The sequence below is a fragment of the Pyxicephalus adspersus genome, chromosome 2 (genome assembly GCF_032062135.1).
Source record: "Pyxicephalus adspersus chromosome 2, UCB_Pads_2.0, whole genome shotgun sequence".
NCBI classification, from domain to species: Eukaryota; Metazoa; Chordata; class Amphibia; order Anura; family Pyxicephalidae; genus Pyxicephalus; species Pyxicephalus adspersus.
The window spans coordinates 138294712-138319890 of record NC_092859.1 but is presented as its reverse complement, the minus strand read 5'-3'; the positions used below and the strand labels follow the sequence as shown (position 1 = coordinate 138319890).

The following is a 25179-nucleotide window of genomic DNA, read 5'->3' as shown; positions in this document are numbered from 1 at the left end:
AGAAAAATCGCTTTAAGAGCCCTGGATACTAATAGCATGTATAGGGTAATATGTGTAACAGAATTATTCCTTTTTTTTTTTTTTTTTTTTAACATGCATTTACTTATGTTCTTCTTCCTATTTGTGTGCACAGCATGTTCTCCATCAAAGTGGTAGTTACAGTGTAACATAGTTACTGATGGGTAATTACAAGGCTCAGCTTTATTGTATAAATGTATATGTATAAAATTAGGGGGTTTTTAGGGAAAGTGCTGTTATCAAATATCCTCTGTATAAAATGAATCAGTGTTACATATGTACCCCCCTGAGCTCACCTCGTCTAGGTTTGCCATGCACATGATGTAAAGTTTAGAAGGAAAAGGAAATGGTAAAGGAAAGCGGTTACTTTCACTTCGCTGGTTCAGGGTTGTCAAAGAATTTTGCAGAGATCCTCTTCCTATGCCCAAGCATCCATCTGTAACCAGCACAACCTAACCAAAGAAAGTTTTTTTACTACATCAAACCATGACAGTGCAGTCTTAATATAACAATATACTATATATAAAATTGACTTTTAAAGTAATAATCCACATTACTATGTACCTATAGTTATTAAAAGGGATTCTCTAAAAGAAAAGGAAAAACTGAGGCATGTGTAATACATGATACTTTGTTTACTAGGGAGAGACTAAGGCTATGTACACGCGTCAGATGGTTCGGTTCAGGGCTCCCAACACCCATAAATATCCCCACACTACCAGTTTATCCCCCTCCAAAACCTGCGTCTACTCTCTCCCTGACCATGGCTTTATGTTTTTGTCTATGAAGACAGTAAAAACAAGCTTGTCATGAGGGAAGTTAAAATGAATTTTACCTGGCAAGGTACAGTTGCTCCCCATTCCTGTTGGACCACATTGGATACACCTTGAAGTGCAGACTCCAAGCAGGTCTTGTCATAATCATCCATATTACTCAGAGCTTCCTGGGGGGGGGTGAAATATTATGTCAATACAAATAGACCAAACAATAAATGAGATACAGAGAACTTTTTAATTAAAGAAATGTGTAACATGGGTTACATGACAGGGCTTACCTCCTTTCTTCTTTCACAGCCCTCCCCCCTTCCTGATTTTCAATGTTATTAAAATATACAGTGAGGTAAAAAACACACAGGATTTTTGGCCAGATTTGGCACAATACAAATACCACTACTGCAATATTCAAATATTTAAATAATATCTCTTTGAAAAGTGATCACAGTTGTATTAGTAATTCCCAAAGCGTTTGGCCTTGGTGGCCTCTTCAGGGGAAATAACGGCATGTGATATAGAATATCTGGACGATACTGAAAGATTTTTTGAGTGTGCTTCTGAGGTCCCTCAAAGGATGTCCCCTCTTGAGTACAGGGATTTCAGGGACTCAGGGTCAAGTTCATCATTGAGCAAGAAGATAAAGCCGGAGGGCATGGCTGCCTTGGACAGCGAGAGGTACAGACGTGGTCTGCCTGACATACCTGCAGTGTGTTGTAATCCCTGGTGAAAGGAACCATCAGTTCCCACAAAGATGAGAAAACAACCAAAGCTGTGAACTCCAGTTTGTAGTTGGTGGCCATGTGTTCAAACAGCATAGTGAGGCCATGAGCTGCCAGGTGCTTGCGCTGAAACTCTTCTGTCCCCTCCACCGGCACAGGCCTTGTCATGGAGAGGGACACATCCATTACCACCACCGTGGGCATGGTGATTCCTTGGACTTTCTGACAATCCAATAGCAAAACCTGCAACATATAAAAAGATCATGTTCAGTTACATTCTCTGTTTAACTATTAAAGTAAGCAAAGACAAAACTAAATGATGCTCTGATTAATAAAACAATGTATCATGGGCCAATAGTTATTAAAAAAAAAATGCTATTTCTTTCTATTATTTCATCCTTTGCTGTACACCAGTGCCACTAAGAGACAACAATACCAGGTAAAAAAGCCAATGGTAAGATTGCATAGAACATTTATAATGAAGTGACTTTATCCCTGATTGCTCTCAAAAAAGAAGATCATTAATCAATCACTTATTCTCCCACAGATTCCTGAAATCTCTGGGCGCACCACCCGGCTGTATTTGGTTGGTTACTGAAGACTTGGGTCACAATACAGGGGTTGCCACCTGCCTACAATTTCTTCCCACCCAGCTTTAAAAATATTTCTGGATTAAACACTGTGCAGGGTTGCATTTGCTGGGCCCTCAATTAGTACAGGACACAAACCAACCCCAGGGGCTGGCAGATGGTTAGATAAGCGGCGGAGAATGCAGACTTTTGGGACACCCAGAATTGTGTCACATCAGTTTCTCTGTTCACGGGAAGGAACGGCACCATCGAGGGACCTGCAGGATAAAGGTAAATGTATTTTTTTGTTTTCAGTGCAGCCTGCTGTAATGTCAGTCCATTGGCCTTGGTATTTTCAGACAATGGACCGGATTTTTTAAAATTCCCTAGGACTGAAGAAGATAGACTATCATGGAACAATCTGGGTGATGCAACAAATCTGGAATTGATTTTTTTTTTAATATTTGCAAATGTCTTTAATCTTGGACCAGATCAATTCCAGGTTTGCTGGATCTCCCAGGTTCTCCCATGATGGTGTATTCTCTATAGTGTTAGAGAGTTTTATTAAATCAGACCCAATTACCTAAAAACAAGTGTGCAAGTTTCCCTTGCTGCATGCTTGTTCCAGTCCTGGGACCCAGATATGTGTGTAGTCTTAGCCAGGCAAAGGAAATGAAAGGATCCTCAGTCTGTGCAGCACTGCTCAATATAATGACACACAATGTAAAGAGCACACAATGAGGTCTTCTGGGAACTATCACTCCCAGCATAACCTGTGCTGCTACTACTACAACTACTGGAGGGGACAGGGTGACCATATAAACCGACCTGTGCCCGTACACCGCTCCACTCACCTCTTCTTCCCTTCTCTGCAGAATAACAAACAGCCCGGACACCTTTCAAAAGCTCACTCGAATTGGTGCAACACGCAGGGCTTCCTCCAGCAACGCACGCGGCAATACAAGGTTCCGTGTATGATGTGAATACCGAACGCACTGCGCATGTGCAATGTCTGATGTATAATTTAATTTGTGCTAAATGTTCCTTTATAAAATCCTGCAGTGCTGCCCCATCCCCTCCAACAGGGGTGTGATTATATGTTTAATACTTCCCCATGTACAAGTTCCCTACTTTCCTTGTGGTTGTCTCAGGAGGCTCCCTGTGAACTAGATCTATCCCTATTTACATTAAAGCAAATCACCAGGCAAAAATGACCAATTATCTAAATCCTTACATATATAAAATGATCATTATAGTCACCTAAAGCAGCGATCACCAACTGGTGGTCCGCAGGACAGTGATGTCATTGCTCAATGAATGGGTAATGTAAGTGTAATTGTAACTTTTTTCTTTTTACCTACCAAAAGTAGAGTTAAGGGTAGTGGTCTCCAAACAGTGATCTGTGAGAAAATTTTTGTGGTCCACAGAAAATTTTGGACATTATTTGCAATTTTTATGTTTTATTCATAATAAATGAAATTAATATTCAAATAAATTTTTACATTCTGAATGACAATTTTCACCTTTATATTGCACTAAATTCACAAACTGTACTAGAGACGGAAAAACAAGGGAGGCGCAGCATAACAACAGTGTAGTGGTAAGTTGTATGAGGCAATTGTTGCCAAGCTGTACACTTCAGTACTGTTTCCACCATGAGAAGGTGAGTTTTTAGTAATAGAGAAAAGACAGGCTTTTTTAGGGCACGGAATGTTTTTTTTTAAAACAATAAAGTTTATTTCAATCAAAAATATTAAAAACTAGACAAAGATGACCTATGCTAGTCCTAATGCTAACATAGGAGAACTAAACTAGGCAACAAATAAGCGTATGGTACAGGTAGTTTAGATCCTGTTCAGACAGCAATAGTTTTGTTTCCCACCTGACGCGTTTCGCCTAATAAGGCTTCCTCAGGGCTTTGTTGGGGAGACCTTTTCAGTAGTGAGTTTCCATCATTACAACAGTCACTCCCCGAATACTGATTCTCATCCGATTGTTTTATTTGTTTATTTCTCAGATGCTTTTTTAGGTAAGTATGACCTAACTGTGTATTTTCTTTTACTGTTATATTTAATGGCATTAAATAGTTTGACTTTGATAACTATCATTTCTTGTTTGGTCTTAGATTGGAATGAAATAAACCCATAATAAATGAGAAAAAGCATACTAATATTTTGTATTTCTTTAGTGTACCAAATTTAGTGGTCGGTGAGGTCTGAAAGGTTGGCGACCGCTGATCTAAAGCCACAATCATGTGAAGCTCTAGTCCATGTGTTATCTCTTGTGTTTACTTTCAGGGCGTCATTGTGTGGGTGGCCATGTCTCCACTTTCATAATATATACTCTTTCTATATACAGTCCAGTGCCGGGGTCTCCTAAAGATCCAGAATGTTTCTGTAACCAAAAAATTGCCAATGTCCCACCCCCATTGTGTGCATGGCTGGGTATAAATATCACCATCACCTTCCAGGAATATTCCTTGCAAATGCAGAGCAGGACAAATCTTGTGAGAAGCATTCCAATGAACTGCAAATTCATCTTCTCATGAGATTTTGACGGCTCAGGATCCATCTGGATGGAGTACATCATCATCCTCACCTTGGTGCTATAGGAGGGGGTTGATGGGGGGAGATACTGTATATATAAATACTTTTTTACCAGCATATATTACACATACCTAAAACATTGCATTTTCAAGAAAGAGAATATATATATATATATATATATATATATATATATATATATACACCATGTCTGTCTAGTAAATAACGAGCCTGATATAATAACACACTTTTATTTATTTCTATGACATATCTAATGCTGGAAATATTCTCTCCATTCACAATTAAGCACTGATGCCGTCTTGTTTTCCACTGGTGGAAGGTGTGGAGAAGATCAGTTTCAGCTGTTTCATGATATCTGATGTTTTTTTCTTTACTGCATCCATTGACTCAAATTGTGTTCCTTTAAGTACAGATTTTAATTTAGGAAAAAGAAAAAAGGTGCCAAATCTGGTGACTATGGAGGATGTTCCAGCGTAGTAATGTGTTTGAAAGTTCTGTGTGAGAAGGAACATTATCCTGATGAAGAATAAAGCCATTTTCCTACATTTCTGACCGGCTTTTCCTGACTCTTTCTCTCAGCTCCCTTATAATAATGTTGGTTCTCCTGGAACCCATTCTGCCAAAATTAGACCGGTATTGTCACAAAATACGATGAGCATGGCTTCAGATTTGGACTTTTTTTGATTCTTGGTGAGGAAGGTATTTCCAGTCACTGTTTTGTTTCAGGATCATACTGGAAGAGCCGGGCTTCCTTATGACTTTTTGGAAAAGGTTCGGCTCCACTTGAGGTTGCTCACCTTAAACTGTAATAAAGGCATATGACTATGGTAGGGACATTAGATTGTGAGCCCCTTTGAGGGACAGCTTCTGATGGTGCTATATAAATACTGTATAAGAATAAAAATAATGCAATTTATTCCATGTAACAATAAAGTGCTGAGTAGCCATCTAGAGGACTTTCAGTATTATTACAGCTGTATTATTTTATGATAAGGATTGCTCTAATGTTTTTTATGAAGGTAGTGAAAAGTAATGTAAAAACTAATCAGTCATATTTCCTATGTTGCATAGATAGATGTACATTTTACATAATGGCCAACAAACAGGTATATCACTTCCATTCAAATTGCATCAAACCCAGGATTTAGATAGAATAGAAGTTGAACGCAGCCTCATATTTAGAAAGGGAAATAAGAAGTATTAGGAAGAGAGAACAACTAACAATACTGAAACTTGTAGAGGGTTCAGATGTACAGAAATCACTCTTTATAACATTCTTGGTTCTCCCTAACAAGAACATAAAGTGGGTGATGTTGGACCCCAGTAAATGAGTTTGTGTTATGTTTGGCTTTACAGAACTTTCCTTACATTTGTGAGTGCAATATTTTTTTACGTTTAAACATTTTAAATACAATCAAGTGCCACACTATAGCTTTGCACTTCTTTTCTTTGTTTTGGTAGATATATGTAAGCTGGCGTTGATGATCCCTATTTCTCAAATGGCATGTTTCTAAATTGTCATTCTAATCAGTTGGCTTCAATTCTTTCTGGCTCAGAAAAAAATATACAGATCAGAGGTTCTTAAGGTCTGACTTAATTTTTATTTTACTCACTCACTTTTTTATTAATGTAAAAAATGTAACAAGGTAAGCAAATTAATGCTACCTTAAAAATCTGTTTTGCTGAATACCACAACTTACTGGATCCAAATTATTGAAAGCTGGAGAGGATACACTTCCAACAGTGAACGGAATGGATCTAGTTCAGGACTGAAAACATTTGTTAACAAATGGCTTTTAAGAAATCCATTCCAGCTTAGCTGGATCACCCGGGTTCTCTGATGAAATTAAATCCTCTCCAGCCTTGGGCCTCCAGCCTTCAGGCCCACTGTATCATGTAATAAAGAAATGGTAGCAAGTTGTGGAGCAGCTTTTGTGTGAAGGCTCTCCAGTCTCACAGAAGAATGGTATGTGATATGGCCTATTCACATTTTGATAATAATTTAGAAGTAAACAAAAACCCAAAGAAAGAAGTGTTTTTTGTTTTTGCCTGGTAATTACAAAGCAGTTGTAAATTCTTCTAAATGACAAATATTGCACTCCAACTAAATTTTGGAGTTCACTGTTACACTAGAGGTCTCTTTTTAGAAAGTTGCTGTAGATCTGTTCAGGCCACATCTAAATCCTGACAGTGGTTACCTATACATATTGATGGTCCTCTCCTTCTCCTGTGTGACTGTCTGTATCTGTCTGTCATTTGCAACCCCTATTTAATGTACAGCGCTGCATAATATGTTGCCACTATATAAATCCTGTTTATTATTAATAATACTAATAATATTAATATTAATAATAAATACTTGAGTATAACACCCAGTATCCATATGTAATTTCTCTTAAAAGTGCCTGATTTGTTAAAACTTCCCAAGGCTGGAGAGTATACAGTTTCTTCAGTGAAGCTAGGTGATCCAGCAAACCTGGAATGGATCTGGCCCAGGATTCAAAACATTTATTAGCAAATAGCAAAGGACTTTGAATAAATCCATTCCAGGTTTGTTGGATCACCCAGCCTCACTGATGAAAGTGTATCCTCTCCAGCTTTGGAGAGCTTTAATAAATCAGGCCCAGAAACTCATCCTCTAAGTGTTCTTCTAATATTTTTTCTGTACCGGTATTTGTAAAGAAATATTGACAGAACCCTTTAAAAACTTTGTTGAAAATTTCTCACCTCTCCACCTCAGTGTACCCAGCCCAAACTGATAAGCTGGTAGAATGGTTCAATGGATCCCTCAGTGTTATATTATTATTACACAGTATTTATATAGTGCCATCATATTACCCAGCGCTGTACAAAGTCTATAATCATGTCACTAGTCATGTACCTAAAAAAATTGTTTAATAAGTATGGAAAAGTTCTGGATTTTCAGTAACCACACCTTATGTTTTTAGCAAGGACAGCGCCACTTTGTCCAAAAGGTTTTCTCCAGTTTAAATTTTACACAGTTGATGTCCTTGGATTTAACCTGGAAATCATAGAAAAGAAATACCAAAGGATGTAATCAAATACATTGCTCATGTGCAGTATGGAATAGAATCACCCATGCCTATGGTTTGGGAATTTATAAAGAAAATCAAAGAAGCATATGTGAGAATTTATAATTGCTCGGCTAAAATCAAAAACTTTGACCTGGGAGTCTCAGTTTCGAAAGTAAATGTATGACAAAGTGTCAGGGCCCATAAGTGATCAGAGAGGAAATCAGTGATATTACCTACCAACCAAGAAACATAAAGCACCTGCAAATATTTCGTGCTTACCTAATACAGGAAGTCCCCAGGTTACATACGAGGTAGGGATTGTAGGTTTGTTCTTAAGTTGAATTTGTATTTAAGTCAGAACAGGTACAGTTCTGTAAATGCAACTATGTAATGTAATTGATGCAAGCTGTGCTTTGATATGCAAAAAGAAACAACTGCAGAGTTTGTCCTGGTTATTAAAGAGTTACAAGAGGCTGCAGAAAGAGCTCACCCCCTTAAGATCACCCACAACCTCAGCTGTGTTTAGCAAAAGATTTTTTCTGCAAGTCATGCCAACCCCCCCCCCATCAAGCCTCTGTCCTGCACACAGCGAGCAGGGAAGCCCTGTTTGTATTTAGGAGGTGTCTGTATGTAGGATGACCTTAACCTGGGGACTACCTGTACACTTTGATGGAATGAGAGCATCATTTAGCACAAATTAACCCCTCAGAATCACCTGTTTTTAGATTTACCTGTGCAAACCATGCATATATATATAGCTTACCATGCATTGTGCCTGAACCTCACCTCAAAGTAAAATAGAAAACCTTAGCACATTCCTGAAGCTCAGGGGACATCTATTTGAAAAAAGGGTACAGGTAATGTTAGCTCTTGGGGATAAATAGAAATCTAACAGTGGGTGGTCAAGTCTCATAAGGCCTGATTTATTAAAGCTCCCCAAGGCTGGAGAAGACACACTTTCATCAGTGAAGCTGGGTGATCCAGTAAACCTGGTATGGAATTCTTCAAAGTAATTCCCTATTTGCTAGCAAATGTATTCATCCTGGACCAGATCAATTCCAGGTTTGCTGGATTACCCAGCTTCACTGATGAAAATGTATGCTTTCCTGCCTTGGAGAGCTTTAATAAATCAGGACCAATGTGCTGATCTCTAAGGCAAACTGAAAACTGCTGTGAGGAAATATTCAAAAATGGAAAAGGAGAGTTTGCCCATAAAATAGGGTCAAGAGTAATGGAAGTATTATGTTTTGTGCAAACAGTTCTGATTTTCTTCGGGTTTATGACCGACGTGCCAAAAACAAATGTTTTGTTTTCTCAGAATCCTTTTCCTGGCCAGGATCTTAGGTCCTAGAGTCATTGGGTAGGATAAAGCCTCCTTAACATTGTCCACATCTTACTTAGTAGCCAGACATTATCATTAACCTTACCTGTGCACAAGCCTTATATGTGACTGATGCTGTGGGAGCCTGCTGCTGGGTGACATGGCTGACTGCTAACCCAACACTATAAAGATACATGGGCTGTCAGTTTGTTTTGGGAAACCCAGAGTAACAGGGGTCACAGGGTGACCCCTGGTACTCTGAAACTAATCTAAGTTTAGTTAGCTGCTCTGATGACTGAATGTTTGTTTATGGTATTACTATACAAAGCAAACCTAAATTGATTCTGTATTTGTTTGCTGCCCTGCAGGATAAAATAGCAGGATAGCCCTGTTCAAAGTATTCCTGTTGTCCTTGTCTGACGCAAAGTTTACCATTTCCAGCAACGGTTAAGCCTGTAAATGTGAACGGGGAGCTGAGTATACAAAAAACAATACAAAGGTACCATGTATGTATTTATTTTATATCTTCTTGGAGCTTTAAACATTCACAAAACAATATATATGATCCACTCCTGCAATGTTTGGTACTTCTGTAGCTCTTGAAATGTTATAATCTAGGATAGGACGGAATCCTGGTTTATTGGAGCACTGTGATGTGAACCTTTTTGATAAAATCTGACTTTAAACTTAGCACAGAAAACATTTTACTAAAAGGATTCTTCTCTTCCTCCCACATACAGCAGTTTCTCTCCTGGGAGCAAGGAAAGTACACTGTTGCTGTATAATCTCCTTAATGCTGCAGGTATTAGTGTGGATTGGACAGTGCTCTTGCAGCGTGTCCTTCATACCTGACCCTCAGCAGACTTTAACCGGTGCAGATTTGCTGGTGATGGGGACACTTCTGTTGCCTTCTTCTTAGTCCACCTCTCCTGGCCGGGCTTTATGTACCCTGAAGTCTAAGGAACGAATGCTTCCTCCAATCAGCTTGCCTCCTCTTCTGATCAGGTAAGTTTCAGATTCTTCAGGAAGGTCATATATGTTATTCTGAGTTACATGTTAAACTACCATGAAGATTTTGGGGTGGCCATATCCTCCAGATGATTTGGATTGATGTAATGATCATGTCTTTCTATACCTGAGAATACAGTATCGTACTTTGTATATAACTCCAAATCTTCAGGTCATATAAAGGTCAGCACATTTTAACAGCTGTTTCTAAATCCCTGTGAGAATAGTTTGTATTACTGGGAGAATTGATGTGGACAGAACAATTATTAAGCAAATTATTTTGTTGTAAACTCCATACCGCTTAAAAATGGAAAGCTTCATGTGGCCTCAATAGATTCCATCATGAGAAACTTACTTATTCAAGAAAAAAAAAACTGGAGAGGGGTTATCTACAACAAGCAGGTTTAGCTATCACTTTTCCTGTATAAATAGCAATAGATTAAACATTTTACAAAGGATAATAGCCTACCATTAAACCTTTTATTTCTAAAATTAATTCTTTAATGTTCAAGCAATACTAATGGTAACATCTACTGGCCACTAACTTCTACGGTAGGGTAGTTAGCTGTTTAAATCAGATACATTTCTAAACCTTTAAACATATCCCAATGATTAACAACGGGTTTATGAACATTTATATAACCTGAGACAACAGTGGAGAACATATGGGAGCATTTAAGATTCCATTTTGATTTTACTCTGCACTGGGAGGTTATATTATAGGCTCCTGGATGCAGAGAAAGTGGATTAAGGAAGACTTTTCAGGCAAATTGATAACAATTGCCACATAAATAGACATGGGTTAGTTTCTTATGACTAGGCCTTCTCCCTAAATCAGGGGCCATATGTTGTGGCTATTTGCTGCTCCCATATCAACACACTTGGTCTATTAGGCTGTCCACAGTCCAAGAAATGTTATGATTTTGCATAACTTTGCTTTTTTTGTATATTTATTATTTGCTACAAGTTTTGAGAGTTAAGATTTGAGCCTGATTTATTGAGTCTTGTGATTTTAAACAAAAATATTTCACTATTGCTGGTGATATGGGTACAATAGTAGTATATGGAATGTAAACAAAAAAAGGTTAAAACTTGATTTACAGGTAAGGAACCTATAGCCCTCTAATTGCCTATTAGTGGTGAAGTATAATGAAATACAACCATAATCTGGGTAAATTACATTTTTTAGTTTCAAATAGAAGAAGGAATGGTTTAAATCTCTTTTAGGTTTCTTTTTCTGTCTTTTGAAAGGTACACTCTTTCTAATATACTGATACCAAAATAGAGGGAAAATCCCCAAAAATCCGCTTGGAACAAGAATGGAGTGGACAGTGGACACTTTTTCTCCACCTCCTCCTGTTATGCCTATAGGAAGGGAAAGTAAATCTCCCCCCGGATTCAGATGGCAGGATAAGCCTTATAGGAATTTTACCCAAACTCTAAATGGCTTTATATTCTTTCACTAACATGAATGTGTTTTATAGCTCAGCTAGACATTCTTTATCCACTTGAGTACTGTCGTATCTTGCCTAAATATGTTGATTGTTCGAGAATTCTCAGAATTTATGTATTTAAGTCCTAATACAGAAAAAAAGAGTACAGAGGTATGTGTAAATTCTAAGGCATTGGGTCTGATTTATTAAAGTCAGTAAAGCTGGGTGATCCAGCAGACCTAGAATGGCTCTGGTCCAGAATTGAAAACATTAGCTAACAAATAGCAACTGAGTTATGAAATCCATTCTAGGTTTGCTGGATCACCCAGCCTTACTGATGAAAATGTATCCTCTCCAGCCTTGGAGGCCTTTATTAAACCAGGCCCATTTTCGCTTTGCCCCCATTGCCCCTTCAGGTGTTTCTTCAATTTCGGGGACAGATAATAGTCCCAGGGGGCCAGGTCAAGTGAGTAGGGGGGATGGTGGACCAATTAGAAACCTGGGGTGTTCAATTTGGGGTGCTACAACCTGGGGTGCTACAATGTTGGACGTGTGCGCAGGTGCATTGTTCTGCAAAAAAAGGATCCCTTTGGTCAACTTTCCATGGCGTTTCATCTTAATTGCCTGCTTCAGCTGGTCCAGGTGGTTAGCATAATACTGTTCAGTGATACTAGAGCCCTGGGATAGGTAGTCCACCAACAGAATACCGTATTTGTCCCAGAAAACAGGTGTCATGACTTTTTTGGCCGATTTCTGGGTTTGAAATTTCTTTGGCCACAGGGACCCACTGTGGCGCCATTCCATTGACTGTTCCTTGATTTCAGGATCACGAATGTAGAGCCAGGTTTCATCCTCAGTCACTAACCTAGCCAAAAAGTCCCGTGCAGCTTCCAAATGGGCCAAAACGGCTTTGGATGCTTCAACTCCAACAGTTCTTCTGATCACTGTTAAAACATTTCAGCACCACTTCACTGAAAGCTTGCGCATGTCTAGGATAAGGGTGATAACAAACCCCACACGCTCCCGTGAGATGTCCAGTATCTGGGCTATCTTTTTCACGGATATTAGCCGGTCCTCAATAATCAGCACATGGACAGCATCGCAGGTTGCCGAGTCAGTTGAGATTAGGGGGCGCCCAGTCTTGAAATGGGATATCCAGGTTTTGACAGTGCTGTAGGAAGGACAGTTCACCCCCAGTGTTTGTGACATCTCAGTGTGAATGTTCTTTGCTGACTTTGCCTAGAGAAACAAAAACTTCATGACGGCCCGTAACTCCAACGGCGTGAAACTTGCTTGTGCCTCTGCCATCACAGATTCTCACTAAAAGAAAAAACGGTTTTAAGAATCGTAAAGACCTGATAATTGCAGTTACATACTAAGATATTAGGTTGTCGTATGCCCCCACACTAATTTTTCTATTACTTCTGGAAGGGGGCAAAGCCAGGAACTTCTCAGAACCCCCTCGCTAAAAATGTTGTATGTATGGAATTCCTGAAGGCATGATTCCGCAGAAGAAGCCTAACTTCCCTTCACTTGGCCCTAAAACCTTACTCTTAACCTTACCTTAACAAATATTTGTGATTTACCCTAACGCATAACAATTAACCTTCCAATACTAAACCTAACACTTAATCCCTAATAACCTTATGTTAACACCTAACACAAGGATAGTCAAATGTTTTGCAATTTTTTACAACATTCGATAACATGCACACCACTCCCACTCTTTACAGACAGGCAGGTCACATAGCTTGGTTCAGCAATTCATCTTCCTAAGATACATCTCCACCTTCTTCAGCTTGTTCATTATTAATATCATTGCTTGTTCATTACTAATATCATGCATTATCATTTCTACCCAGTTATACGAAAGGTAATATAGAATTTCAGATGGTCATTGGGTTGCCTAAGGGATCTATTACATAGGCAGCCCAATGGACATATTTAAAGGAGCTGACACAGCAGGCTACCCTACAGTTAATTGTATGGCAGTGGCCTAGTGTTATACTGTAAGTCTGAAACAGGGAGTGTGGTTACTTTGCAACAGATTCACCCAAAACATTTGTTCAGAAAACTGTATACAGCAAGTTATGATGTATGTGATTAGCAAACAACATTCAGGGGGTCAGTAATAAAAATGTCCCTTATGTTAGTGGTCAATGGGATGAATGATGGTGGTCAGGATGCCAGCTCTTCAGACAACTATAAAGTAAATAATTGGTGACTCTGCCAAGTGGCTCCAAACTATGCAGCCTCCTAAAATGCTTACAGTGATCCACTGTACTTATAATTAGGAGTATTTCTTGTATATACTATATATATTTATATTGTCCATATAAGGGGAGATTTGGGTACCTAAGGGTTGGAAGAAAACTGTGCAAGTGATTTATTTATACCTGTCCATACAATCTGTCCAACAAATCTCAATAAAAAGGTAAACCTGCACAGCTAAGAACTATGAGATTTGTGGTCTGTCATTTTCTAGTGTTGTATTTTAATGCAACGGAGAGAGATATTGGAATATGGGCTGCCCATGAATCCCAATGCACAATATTCAAGAATTACTTCTACACAAAGTACAAAAAATGTTAAAAAAAATCATCAGGAGGCCATGATTTGTGAAAACGATATATATTGTCAGCACAAGTACATTTGCCTGTTGATTATAAGGAACACATGCACATCAATGATTTCTGATACAGTTATGTTTGATCATTTATCATGCATGTTTATGCTATTTTATACCTTTTGTTTTATCTTCTATCATAGTATAAACCTGGCTTACAATATCCCATATTATTTAGAAATAAATGCATGGTGGCTGAGAGGTAAGCACTAGGACCCAGGTTTGGAGTTTGCATGTTTTCCCCATGTTTGCATGGGTGTTCTCTATCCATTCAGGTTTCCTCCAACATTCCAAAGAAACATGCAGCTAGGTTAATTGGCTTTCCCACAAAATTGCCCTTAGACTGTGGTAATGCTATATGACAATGGTAGGGACATTATATTTTGAGCCCCTTTGAGGGACAGTTAGTGACACGACTATGGACTTTGTAAAGCACTGCGTAATATGTTGGTGCTATATAAATACTGTGTAATAATAAAAAAATAAATAATAAAATAATTTCAGTTTTGCTAATAACCTTTTTATTTTCTTATCAGGCTTTTCTGGGATGCCCAGAGGAACCCCCCAAATTTAGTAAATAGTGCACAAGGGAAAGCCAAAAATGAAACACAAGCATAGGACAATATCCGGTATCTTTCCCTAGTTGACAAATAATTCTGTGGAAGGCACCAGCTTTTTCTGGCTTTTGGTCTTTTAGCCAAAGTACGCTGTAATGATGCATCTACACAGAAGAAAAAGACTTCAGCTGAACCGAATCTTGTTTATAGTTTGTGTTATGTTCCTGTGCTCCCTTTACCAGCTGTCAGTTGATCAAAAGATGAATTTAGACTCCTGGCCAGAGACAAATTTGGAAAATCCAAGCTCAGTGAAGGATAGAGAAATGCAAAATGCAGAAATGACCCTAAAATTGTCTGCTAGAGAAGTATTGAACTATTCCACCACCACCAGCACTACCACCTCTACCTCAGCCTCATCTACAGATAATGTTACACAAAGGACCAAAACCAGAAAGTGTATTTTTGTGGACCCAGATCCCATAACGCCCATAATTAAACCAACAACCACAACACCTGTTTCAACCACTATGAGTAAACCCACCAAACCTCCATTACCTCATGCCAAAGGAGAGTATCCTCAGGATCTATTCAACATAGAGCAACGCAGGGGGGGCTGGGTGTCACTTCACATCTTCGGTATGATGTACGTATTTGTGGCCTTGGCCATTGTCTGCGATGAGTTCTTTGTTCCAGCTTTGGGAGTGATCACAGACAAGCTTCAGATTTCCGAGGATGTGGCTGGTGCTACGTTTATGGCAGCTGGTGGTTCTGCACCTGAACTTTTCACCTCTCTGATCGGGGTGTTTATTTCCCACAGTAATGTTGGTATTGGAACTATTGTTGGCTCCGCTGTCTTTAACATCTTGTTCGTAATTGGAACTTGTGCCCTTTTCTCCAGGGAGATTCTCAACCTTACATGGTGGCCTCTGTTTAGAGATGTCTCCTTTTATATTCTTGATTTGATAATGTTGATCATCTTCTTTCTTGATAACGTCATCCTTTGGTGGGAAAGCTTTTTACTTCTGACTTCCTATGGGCTGTATGTCTTGTTCATGAAATTTAATGTCCAGGTAGAGCGCTTGGTGAAGTCACAACTTTCCAAAAGGAAGCAACTTGTAAAGGTTATGGCGTTGGAAGACACAACCAAGGTTTGTAGCTAATACTAACTTAACTGAATTTATTCTATGCTTTTGAATTTTGCTTGTGTAAGAAATTTGTTTTGGGCAATGCCTCTGACATTTCTGGGACTGTCAAATTCCCAGTCCCTCTGTGCTTGTGGTTTGATCTGCTAGCACATGCAATCTTACAGGACACAAAAGAGACATATGGGCTGGCAAATCAAACCATGGCATGCGGGGGGACTAGGCATTCAACGTGCCTATAAATGTGGTCAGGTAAATATAAATGTTTATGTAAACATAGAAATTATGTTCTCCTTTTTGCTCTGTTAAAGAACATTTGAAAGCAATTTGTTAAATCTGTGTTGTAAGGACAAAACATACCTTTTGGTCCTGCCAGGAAAACTCCTAATCTGAAAAATTCTTATTCTTGCTCTTTTGCACTTCTTAGAAATATCTGAGGACTATGGTGACAACACCTTATAGTGGCAACAATGCTCTTCAACAGGTACTAAGCACTGATTCCATCGTAGGTGTCACCATCTTCTCCCTTCTTTTGTGTTTTGATCTTTGGCCATGACATGCACGCCCCACTACACTCCTGCCTGTGTGTCACTGAAAGGGGAAAAGACTTCCCCCAGAATGACGTCATGATACCAGAACCCCCCCGGGAAAGTGTTGTTGACTGTTCAGAGAGACAACCCGCCCTGAGCCTGCAGATCCATACGGGAGACGTGGTCTGGGGCTCTGGCCTGTGCGCCCCCCCCAAAGGGGTCCTTCTCCTGACCCCGCAGGGGGGGCGGACTGGCCTGAGCCGAAGACCACCATAAAATTTTTTGCAAAATAGGAGTGCGCACGTGTGCCCATTCCCGAAAAAAGTGAGGGCACAGTGTTCCCATTCGTGCCTGCCCCACTACACCCCTGAACGTGACTCATCACAGGAGTTTGTTAGGTACCGGTACATGGAAGGGAGGAAGCATTGCTGGATAACCCTTGCAACGAACACTGAATGCATAGGCATCTCAGTAAACGTTGACAGCTTGGCAGCAATCAGGCAGGCAAGAATAGTTTTTGCAGAAGGGACATCACCTGTCCTTTTCAGCAAAAGCCACCTTTCTGAATTGCGATTTTCAAAGTGGGACTTTTGATAGTGGGACTATTCATAAATGCTTTTACCCATTTAAAAATGCTTTTTTCAATTTTAAATTGTGTAATAAAACTTTTACTTATAATTCATATGTCTTCTAATTGGATCCAAAGTAAGAAATGTGTGATTTTTGGGTAAAAGTTAGATGAATCCTAGGTGAAAAATGTATAGATAATCCCATTTGTCTTTCTTTACAGTTGTTTTAAATATCGCAGTCAATCGCAGAAGTCAAAAGATTGTTGGTCAGGTTTTTAAGGCTGCATATGAACTTGAGTATTGGCTTGAGTTAGGCTTTAAATAAATCACCAAAAACCAAACCAAGAAAGGACTTAGGAGGCTGTGACAAAGCAAGTTTAACAACTCACTTAAAATCCAAAAATAAAAAATGTAATTTATTATTATCAATTTTAAATACATAAAAACATCCAATTATCATTATTATTATATAACGGGTAATCACAGATTATATATTAGATGGATCTCTAGATGTTGTTGTTTTCTACGCATTTCGCGGCAATTTAATCCGCTTCTTCAGGAGATCTAAAGAACTTCCTTCTAATTACTTCCTCCTCCCCTGTGTTAAAGTATGCCGGAAACATTCTCTCAAATAATGGCCCCACAAAGAGAAGGAAGGGGGGCCACATGGACCAAAACACTCTCTACCCTCAATGTCAATGTTGCAGTGACTAACTTCACAAGCACACATTACATGCATTGCCTCCAACCAAAATATTTGTTTTCCTTTTCAACTGCTAATACTGAGACTACAGCCGGACATTTCACAGCTCAAACAGACAATAAAAAAATCACATTAGTAACTCCAGGGAATTAATTCTTTAAATTGTAATAACATCTTTGTGTACATTTATATAATACTGATCGTTTCACAAAATGTTAGCGATTTTAGAATTTTAATTCCCTGATCAGCTGCAGCTATTGGTGTTCTATCCATTTTATGGAAAGCCAAACTGGAAAAGGAAAGGGATACCAATCCCTCCTCCAAGTATACCAAGTGCTGCCACCCCCAAGGAAAGGATATAATGCTTAGACAAAAACCAAAGAAGGCTGGGGTTTGTGGCATCAAATTAACATAAATTGGTAAAGCAAAATGTACAAATATTGATTGAAAGTGCATACAATAAGTGAGAATGGTTTTACCTATTTGACGTTTCATGGGATAGAGGACCAAACTGCTATAAATATTTATTCAAAATGATGACAAGAATAACATCTCATGTCCTGACACGTTTCGCCAATCAGCTTCCTCAGGGGATGTACTGAGAAAGGTAATACAAGTTGAATAATTATGTATAGCAGTTTGGTCCTCTATCCCATGAAACGTCAGATGGGAAAGACCATTTCTCACTTATTGTATGCACTTTTATTCAATATTTATACAATTTACTTTAATATAAGTTAATTTGCTGCTATAAAGTATTTCACGGAGAGGGCAGCAGGAGAAGCAAGACAAGGTAGAAAAAAAACATTTATGGGTTCAGTTACACAGTTGGATTCTACAAGCAGCAAAGAATTAATTCAGATTACTAAAAGTTATCCAGAATTGAAATATCTTCTGAAGGCTTTCCCCCTTAACTGCATGTAAATATAGATTATATCTGCTGATAATCATTTCTCCCTGCTTGTACCTTTCTGTCCTGGTGACAATTGCCACCCCATTTCATGTACAGGGGTCACAAGGGCAGAAAGTGGGGAAAACGACTACAGTGGAGTCAAAGACCGGAACAAAAGAAATAAAAGCCAGACAGAAGTGTTTGGCTGCAAACAAGCTTTACAACAATCTAATGCATTATAATTACTTTATTTATTCTGTAAACATTTTCACGACATTGGATTATTACAAAATGATTTGTAGTTATTTGGTAGTGCACAGCTCCCCTATGCAATGCATCATTTAAGGGGGTAACATTTCTCTTTGTATTTGAGTATTACATTTTTAGGACCCAAAAGGTTTTGTTAGCAACATGGATTGCAATGTGTCAGTCTTCTGTATTACCATAGCTGAGATGGTTGTGTTGTGCAGCTGGCATTGACTGATCTACCAGTGCTGAGGAAGCAAATACTGGGCAGCGTGCCATTGTATTTAATATGCAAAACCATCTCATTAATCAAGCCTTTTACATCTGACAGCTTGGCTGGCAGCATTATACCACTGACTTAACTTGTTTTATTCCAATTGTATTAGATCAATAGGCCATACAAAAAATGTTACCAGTATAATGTAATGTAAGCGCTCCTCTGCTGATTGCCTTCAGTTTAAATCTAAAAAGTGACATTTTGATGCAAAGTTAGAACATGGTTCCTTTGGTGCTGAGTAAAGGACTGACTTTGGGCAGCACTGCTTCTTAATCTTATTGTTGGTTGAACATATTTGATTTGCAATGTTCTGACTGATGGTGTTATGTGGTTACTCTTTCTGTCTCTATGTACAGAAAGGCAATGGGTCAGTGGCAGCGGATGAGCCAAAGCCACCTGAAGACAACAACAGATTAAAGGTAGGTGATCCAAGGAGTTTAATACATGCTGCTCAAACGTGCAAATCCAATTAAGTGTGGGCCTGATTTATTAAAGCTCTCCAAGGCTGGAGAAAATACACTTTTATCAGTAAAACTGGGTGATCCAGCAAACCTGGAATAGATCTGGTCAAGAATTGAAAACATTGGCTAACAGATAGCAAATTATTTCATAGAAATCAATTACAGGTTTGCTGGATCACCCAGCTTCACTTCTGAAAGTGTATTCTCTCCAGCCTTGGAGAGCTTTCATAAATCATGGCCTCAGTGTTTGGTCTACAACCAACCCATTAAGCAGTTAGGGAATTATTAGATGCTGAGATTTTCCTTTGGTAGTGCCCAGTACTTACTCTGTAAAAATACTTGGCTGTACAAATAATGACATCAAGTTTGTATACCTGTCCTGTGCAATTTATTATCTATTTTATCTGTATGAATGCTTAATAGGAGGAATAAACTATTTTAATCAAGTTCAAGCGACATCACAACAAAACTAGAGAAATTTGGTTATTTTAGAAAGTTTATCCTAAAATATGATTTAAAATTAAAAATAAAATGACAATATTATTCAAAAAGAAACTCCTTAGATGAAGAAAAAACTCTACTTTGAATGTTCACTAAAAAATCACTCCAATGTTCCTTGTCAACAAACTTTAATTACACTGATCAGCATGACATAATAAGAGATGCATAAAATGATTATCTCATCAATCATTTTAAAGATCATTTTGGTATTACTGTATTACTTGATCATTATATTGTGCACAGAATAAAGAATACTTGAGGAATACTTTAATGTTTCAATGATTGTCATAATATATAATACAATAATATACCCTCCTGCTTACTATCCTGCCTGTCAGGAGTTACAGTAAACTCTTAGGTGAGTCACAAATTCCATACCAAACTGTAATCAGATTTAAACAATGCCATGTTAGAAAAATTGATGTCAAAAGCCAATGAAAGAACTGTTAAGGAGCCGAGGAAGACAATAAATCTTTAAAGCTTGTTCACTTATATTTATAACTTTGTGTTTCCTTTGTTTAGTCTTGTGTCACATATGTTGTGTGTTCACTGTTCAATAATCTTCCATGTGATTAGTAAAGCAACAATAATCAATTATTTTGTATTTTTATTACTATTATGAAGATTGCTCTGTACAATAGTGTGCTAAAATTTGTGCAAAAATTTTAATTTTAAAATTTTAAATTGTAATTTTTGTTCTACCACTGTCTAGCTGAAGCCATGCCTGACCCGGGGTGGAAGCTCAGCCTCTCTGCACAATAGTACCATTCGCAGTACCATCTTCCAGCTCATGATCCATACCCTGGACCCTTTGGGAGAAGGTAAGAAAACTTTCAGTGAGCACAAAAACTGACGGACCTTACAAAACCACTAGTGTGGCCAAACCTGTTACAGTTTTTAGTTTTCTCTGTACTTTAACAATCGAAACTGGAAGACTTTGCCTTCATTGATATTAAAAACACATGTCTAGTTTTGGTGAACATCTTGCCAACTTAGTAGGGGTTCATTAGCCTAATGGTCAATAGAATTAATGCATCTTACATTGTTGGCATTTCGGAAGAATCCCACCCTTATAGATACCAAAATAGATCATTGGTTTCAGTGCTATCTAAACTTAGAGGCACAAGTTGCTCATTGCTTAAGCCCTAGCAACCTCTGGAGGAACCCTAGGGTTCCCAAGAACCCTGGCTGAGAAACATTGCTTTAGAAAATCTAAATCTGAAATGAAAATGGGTAATAGGCTAACACGTACCTGTTTATTCATTTTTATAAGATGACTTTATTCTACTTGTCTGCTATGTTGTCACCAGAGTCCTGTCAACCTAGCCAGATTTTTTTTTCATCCATTATTTGTTTATCATCATATTCCAGAATGTAATAGGTAATTAGAGGTAAACTTTGGACTTCAGATTGCCAACTGAGTAGTTCTGCCCTGAACGGAGGTGTATGTTGAAGAACCCATATATTGCCAGTGGTTCTGTCCTTAAAGATATCCTCAGAAAAGCCTTTAGGATCATTGAGTTACCCAAAGGGGTGCTACTACCAGGTCCCTAAAGCACAGAGCATATATATTTAAAGGCCTGAAATGCTCCTGTTGATTAAAGTTTTCTCTGAATAGTTGGTCTGATTAGCAAATGCGGAAAGCAGAATACTCTGTTTTCTGAATACAGAATATTATGTATAGCCTATAAAGCGAGTTCAGTAGCCCTGTATAAACTTTTATATAGTTTTTGTTATAGTTAATTTATCATTTCTTTTGGCTGATAACAGTTAAGAAATGCAAAGGTTTAAGGAATATATGTAGCCTATAAAGCAAAACAAATTAACTAAGATAAGGTACTTGAAAAGATGTTCTTCCGGTCTGGCATATGAACCATTTGTTGGAATTCTGCTGTCACATAACAGAATTTTAAAGTTAGTAGATTAATATATCCTCAAAATATACAATTACACTGCTTTAGGAACAGTCCTTAAAGATATCGTGATTGGTTTACTCAGGAAATGTGTACTGTTGAGTTAGCAAAGTGAATTATTCCCATGTCCGGACATTTTACTTGGCTTGGTTATGTGATAAAAATTAATTTTACACCTACCATTGCTTCCAGATTCACCATAAATATTCAGATAAGCAATAGGTTTTAGAAGACAAGATACACTTGTAATATGTAGTAACAGGCAGTTACTTCCAGAGTTCCATGGAATTCAGTCGTAGGGCTAATGTGGTAGCAATTCTGTTACCAGGTATTAACATTGATATAATTCAAATAGTGGATGGCCAACAATTGTTATTAAGAACTACACGTATTATCTAATATAACCTCTAGGATACTAAACGGTGATGTACGAGGGGGTGCTGAGAAGTTCCTGGCTTTGCCCAGAAAGAAGGGAGCCAGAGTTATGAAATGACACATTTATTCAACATATTCCCCCCTGAGACTGATGCACTTGGTACAGCGTAGTTGCAGGTTTTCTAGACGGTTCAAATAAAAGTCCTTTGGTTGGGCCGCAAACCAGCTCCCAGCAGCATCTTTGATGTCAGGAATGTCCTCAAAACATTGCCCATTCAGGTGTTTCTTCAAACAGATAATAGTCCGAAGGGGCCAGGTTAGGTGAGTAGGGGGGATGGTGGACCAATTGGAAACCCAGGGTGTTCAATTTGGCAGCCACAACGTTGGACGTGTGCACAGGTGCATTGTCCTGCAAAAAAAGGATCCCTTTGGTCAACTATCCACAGCGTGGATCCTAATTGCCTCCTTCAGGTGGTCCAGGAGGTTAGCATAATACTGTCCGGTGATACTAGAGCCCTGAGGTAGGTAGTCCACCAACAGAATACCGTCTTTGTGCCTGAAAACGAACACCATGGGTTTTTTGGCTGATTTCTGAGTTCAGAACTTCTTCGGCTGCAGGGATGCGCTCTGGCACCATTCCTTTTAACTAGGTTTCATCTTCAGTCACTAACCTAGTCAAAAAGGCCTGTGCAGCTTCAAAATGGGCCAAAACGGCTTCGGATGCTTCAACTCGTTCCTTCTTCTGATCACTGTTCAAACATTTCGGCACCCACTTCGCTGAAAGCTTGCGCATGTCAAGGATAGTGGTGATAACAAACCCATCACGATCCTGTGAGATGTCTATTATCTGGGCTATCTTTTTTCCAGATATTCGCGGGTTCTCAATCATCAGCTCATGGACAGCATCGCAGATTGCCGGGTCAGTTGAAGTTGGGGGATGCCCACTGTGGGGCTCATCTTCAACAATGAAATGCCCAGTCTTAAAATGAGATATCCAGGTTTTGACAGTGCTGTAGGAAGGACACTTCTCCCCCAGTGTTTGTGACATCTCAGTGTGAAGGTCCTTTGGTGACTTTTCCCGGAGAAACAAAAACTTCATGACGGCCCGTAACTCCAACAACGTGAAACTTGCTTGTACCTCTGCTTTCACAGCTTCTCACTAAAAGAAAAACAGTTTTAGGAATCGCAAAGACCTGATACAGTTACATACTAAGATTTTGGGCTGTCATATGCCCCTACACTCATTTTTCTATTTATTCCGAAAGGGGGCAAAGCCAGGAATGTCTCAGTACCCCCTCGTAGCAATTAGGTTTTATTGTTTGTGATGTTTCCATAGAATAAGAGAAGTTCATTAAAGCCTTGATTCATTTTTGGCAAATGATGAATGAGCTGACAAATCTGGTGATTGTGTGCTAAGGACCAAATAATCTTAAATGTCTGCTGTGTGTTGTTTTGCTGAATCTTCTTTACATACTCAGCTTTTAAAGATTTTAAGCTGATCTAGAATGATCCAAGAATAGCACAACTGTGTATTCACTGCTGAATAAAACCCTGCTACTGCATTTCCAGATAATATAATAAACTGTAAAATCCTTGGCCTACAGAAGAGCAATTAGTGCGGACAGATCAAATATTAAAAGTGGAACTCTGCAAGATTTATTAGAGATGGGGTAGACCCCCTTTTAGATTATTATCTATGCTTTAAATAGGCTTTTTTACCTCACTAATAATCAGGGTTTATTATTATATTTCAAAGGTTTAACCAATTTTTCCATATCCATATTTTTCTAACATCTAGTCAGATATAAAAGGTTCATGTTAATTGAGCTCTGTAATCATTATTACAGTGCAAGAAATTGAACTACTTGACCTGACCTACTGTATTTTGACTTATTATCAGCATTTTGCGTTTCTTGTAAAGCAGGTAGGATTTCGAGAGGAAGATACAGTACAAGAAACCTATGACCGTGCTGATAAGAAGATAAAGAGTTTGGCAGACAGATGAACTGTTCTTTATCTCTTTTCACTGCCCAGATACTGGCTAGCATAGACACAATATGAGGTCTGGACATCTTAAAGGCCCATTTATTTTCTGTGTATTTTAGGCTGAAATTCTGCTTTAGGTGGGATCTTTAAAGTTCTTTAAGGTGCTAGGTTTCATTGGACATTTTTCTTGAAAATAGAGTTGTTTAGAATAGATAGGTTTTTGTAACACAGAAAGTATATCAATATATAATTTCTGAAAAAATTACCCACGTACGAAACTCCACACCCTCTGGGCAAACTTACATTCCTTTAACAATCTTTTCGTTATCAAAATCATATATTTAACTTGTGGACCTTTGCATTTCCCTAAGGTTGTGTTAAAACTGGCCGTAAAGTTGCAGAGCAGTTACCACTTTCTGACACCACTGATTAACTACCTTGGGGGAAACACTACATGTAACATCTACCAGTGGCAGCCCAATAAATGGGGGTGGCAGTGAGCATTTCAATACAACTAATTGCCACCGACTGTCAAATAGTAAAATGCCAGCTCTTTAGGAACCAGTGCTGTGGTGCAGGTGGCCAAGCAACTGGTAAGGTGCAAACCCCTGAGAGCTGCATGATAATGCTTGTTACCACCATAGCCTTAACTGGCCGTGGTGAAACAAAAGTAATTGTTTATAACTTTTTCTTGAAACTAGATATTACATTTTGATTTTTTCTTTGACCCAAAAAAATTTGAATCTGAAATTATTAAGTGATAGAACAAAGCAAATATATAGAAAAGAGTGTGTGGATTTAACAGACATGAGGATAAGAAACAGAACAATGAAATGTAATTTTGGGAAGTTTTGCTAGTAGCAGATTTGGGGGCCTATTTATATGTAAAAACAAAAAAAAATCCATATGTAAAAACTAAAAAAAACTATTTTCTCCTCTCTCCTTTAACTTTCTTGAATCA

At 38.5% G+C, this 25179-nt stretch overlaps 2 protein-coding genes across 3 annotated transcripts in view; one reads left to right on the top strand and one right to left on the bottom strand.

The window, feature by feature from the left end:
* Positions 1 to 2976, bottom strand: part of INTS14 (integrator complex subunit 14) — a gene marked incomplete in the record, with an annotated part of 10509 nt that extends 7533 nt beyond the window's left edge. Inside the window, 4 exon segments of the mRNA XM_072402616.1 lie at positions 315 to 470; positions 854 to 961; positions 1493 to 1753; positions 2908 to 2976. Coding sequence (XP_072258717.1) covers positions 315 to 470; positions 854 to 961; positions 1493 to 1714 — 486 coding nt within the window.
* Positions 2977 to 9812: 6836 nt separating this feature from the next.
* The window catches only part of SLC24A1 (solute carrier family 24 member 1), a 35764-nt gene continuing 20397 nt past the window's right edge, over positions 9813 to 25179 (top strand). For both annotated transcript variants that reach the window (XM_072402615.1, XM_072402614.1), the window contains exons 1-4: positions 9813 to 10004; positions 14603 to 15771; positions 19339 to 19401; positions 20657 to 20765. In XM_072402615.1, coding sequence (XP_072258716.1) covers positions 14779 to 15771; positions 19339 to 19401; positions 20657 to 20765 — 1165 coding nt within the window. In that variant the 5' untranslated portion in view covers positions 9813 to 10004; positions 14603 to 14778. The remainder of the gene's footprint in view (positions 10005 to 14602; positions 15772 to 19338; positions 19402 to 20656; positions 20766 to 25179) is intronic.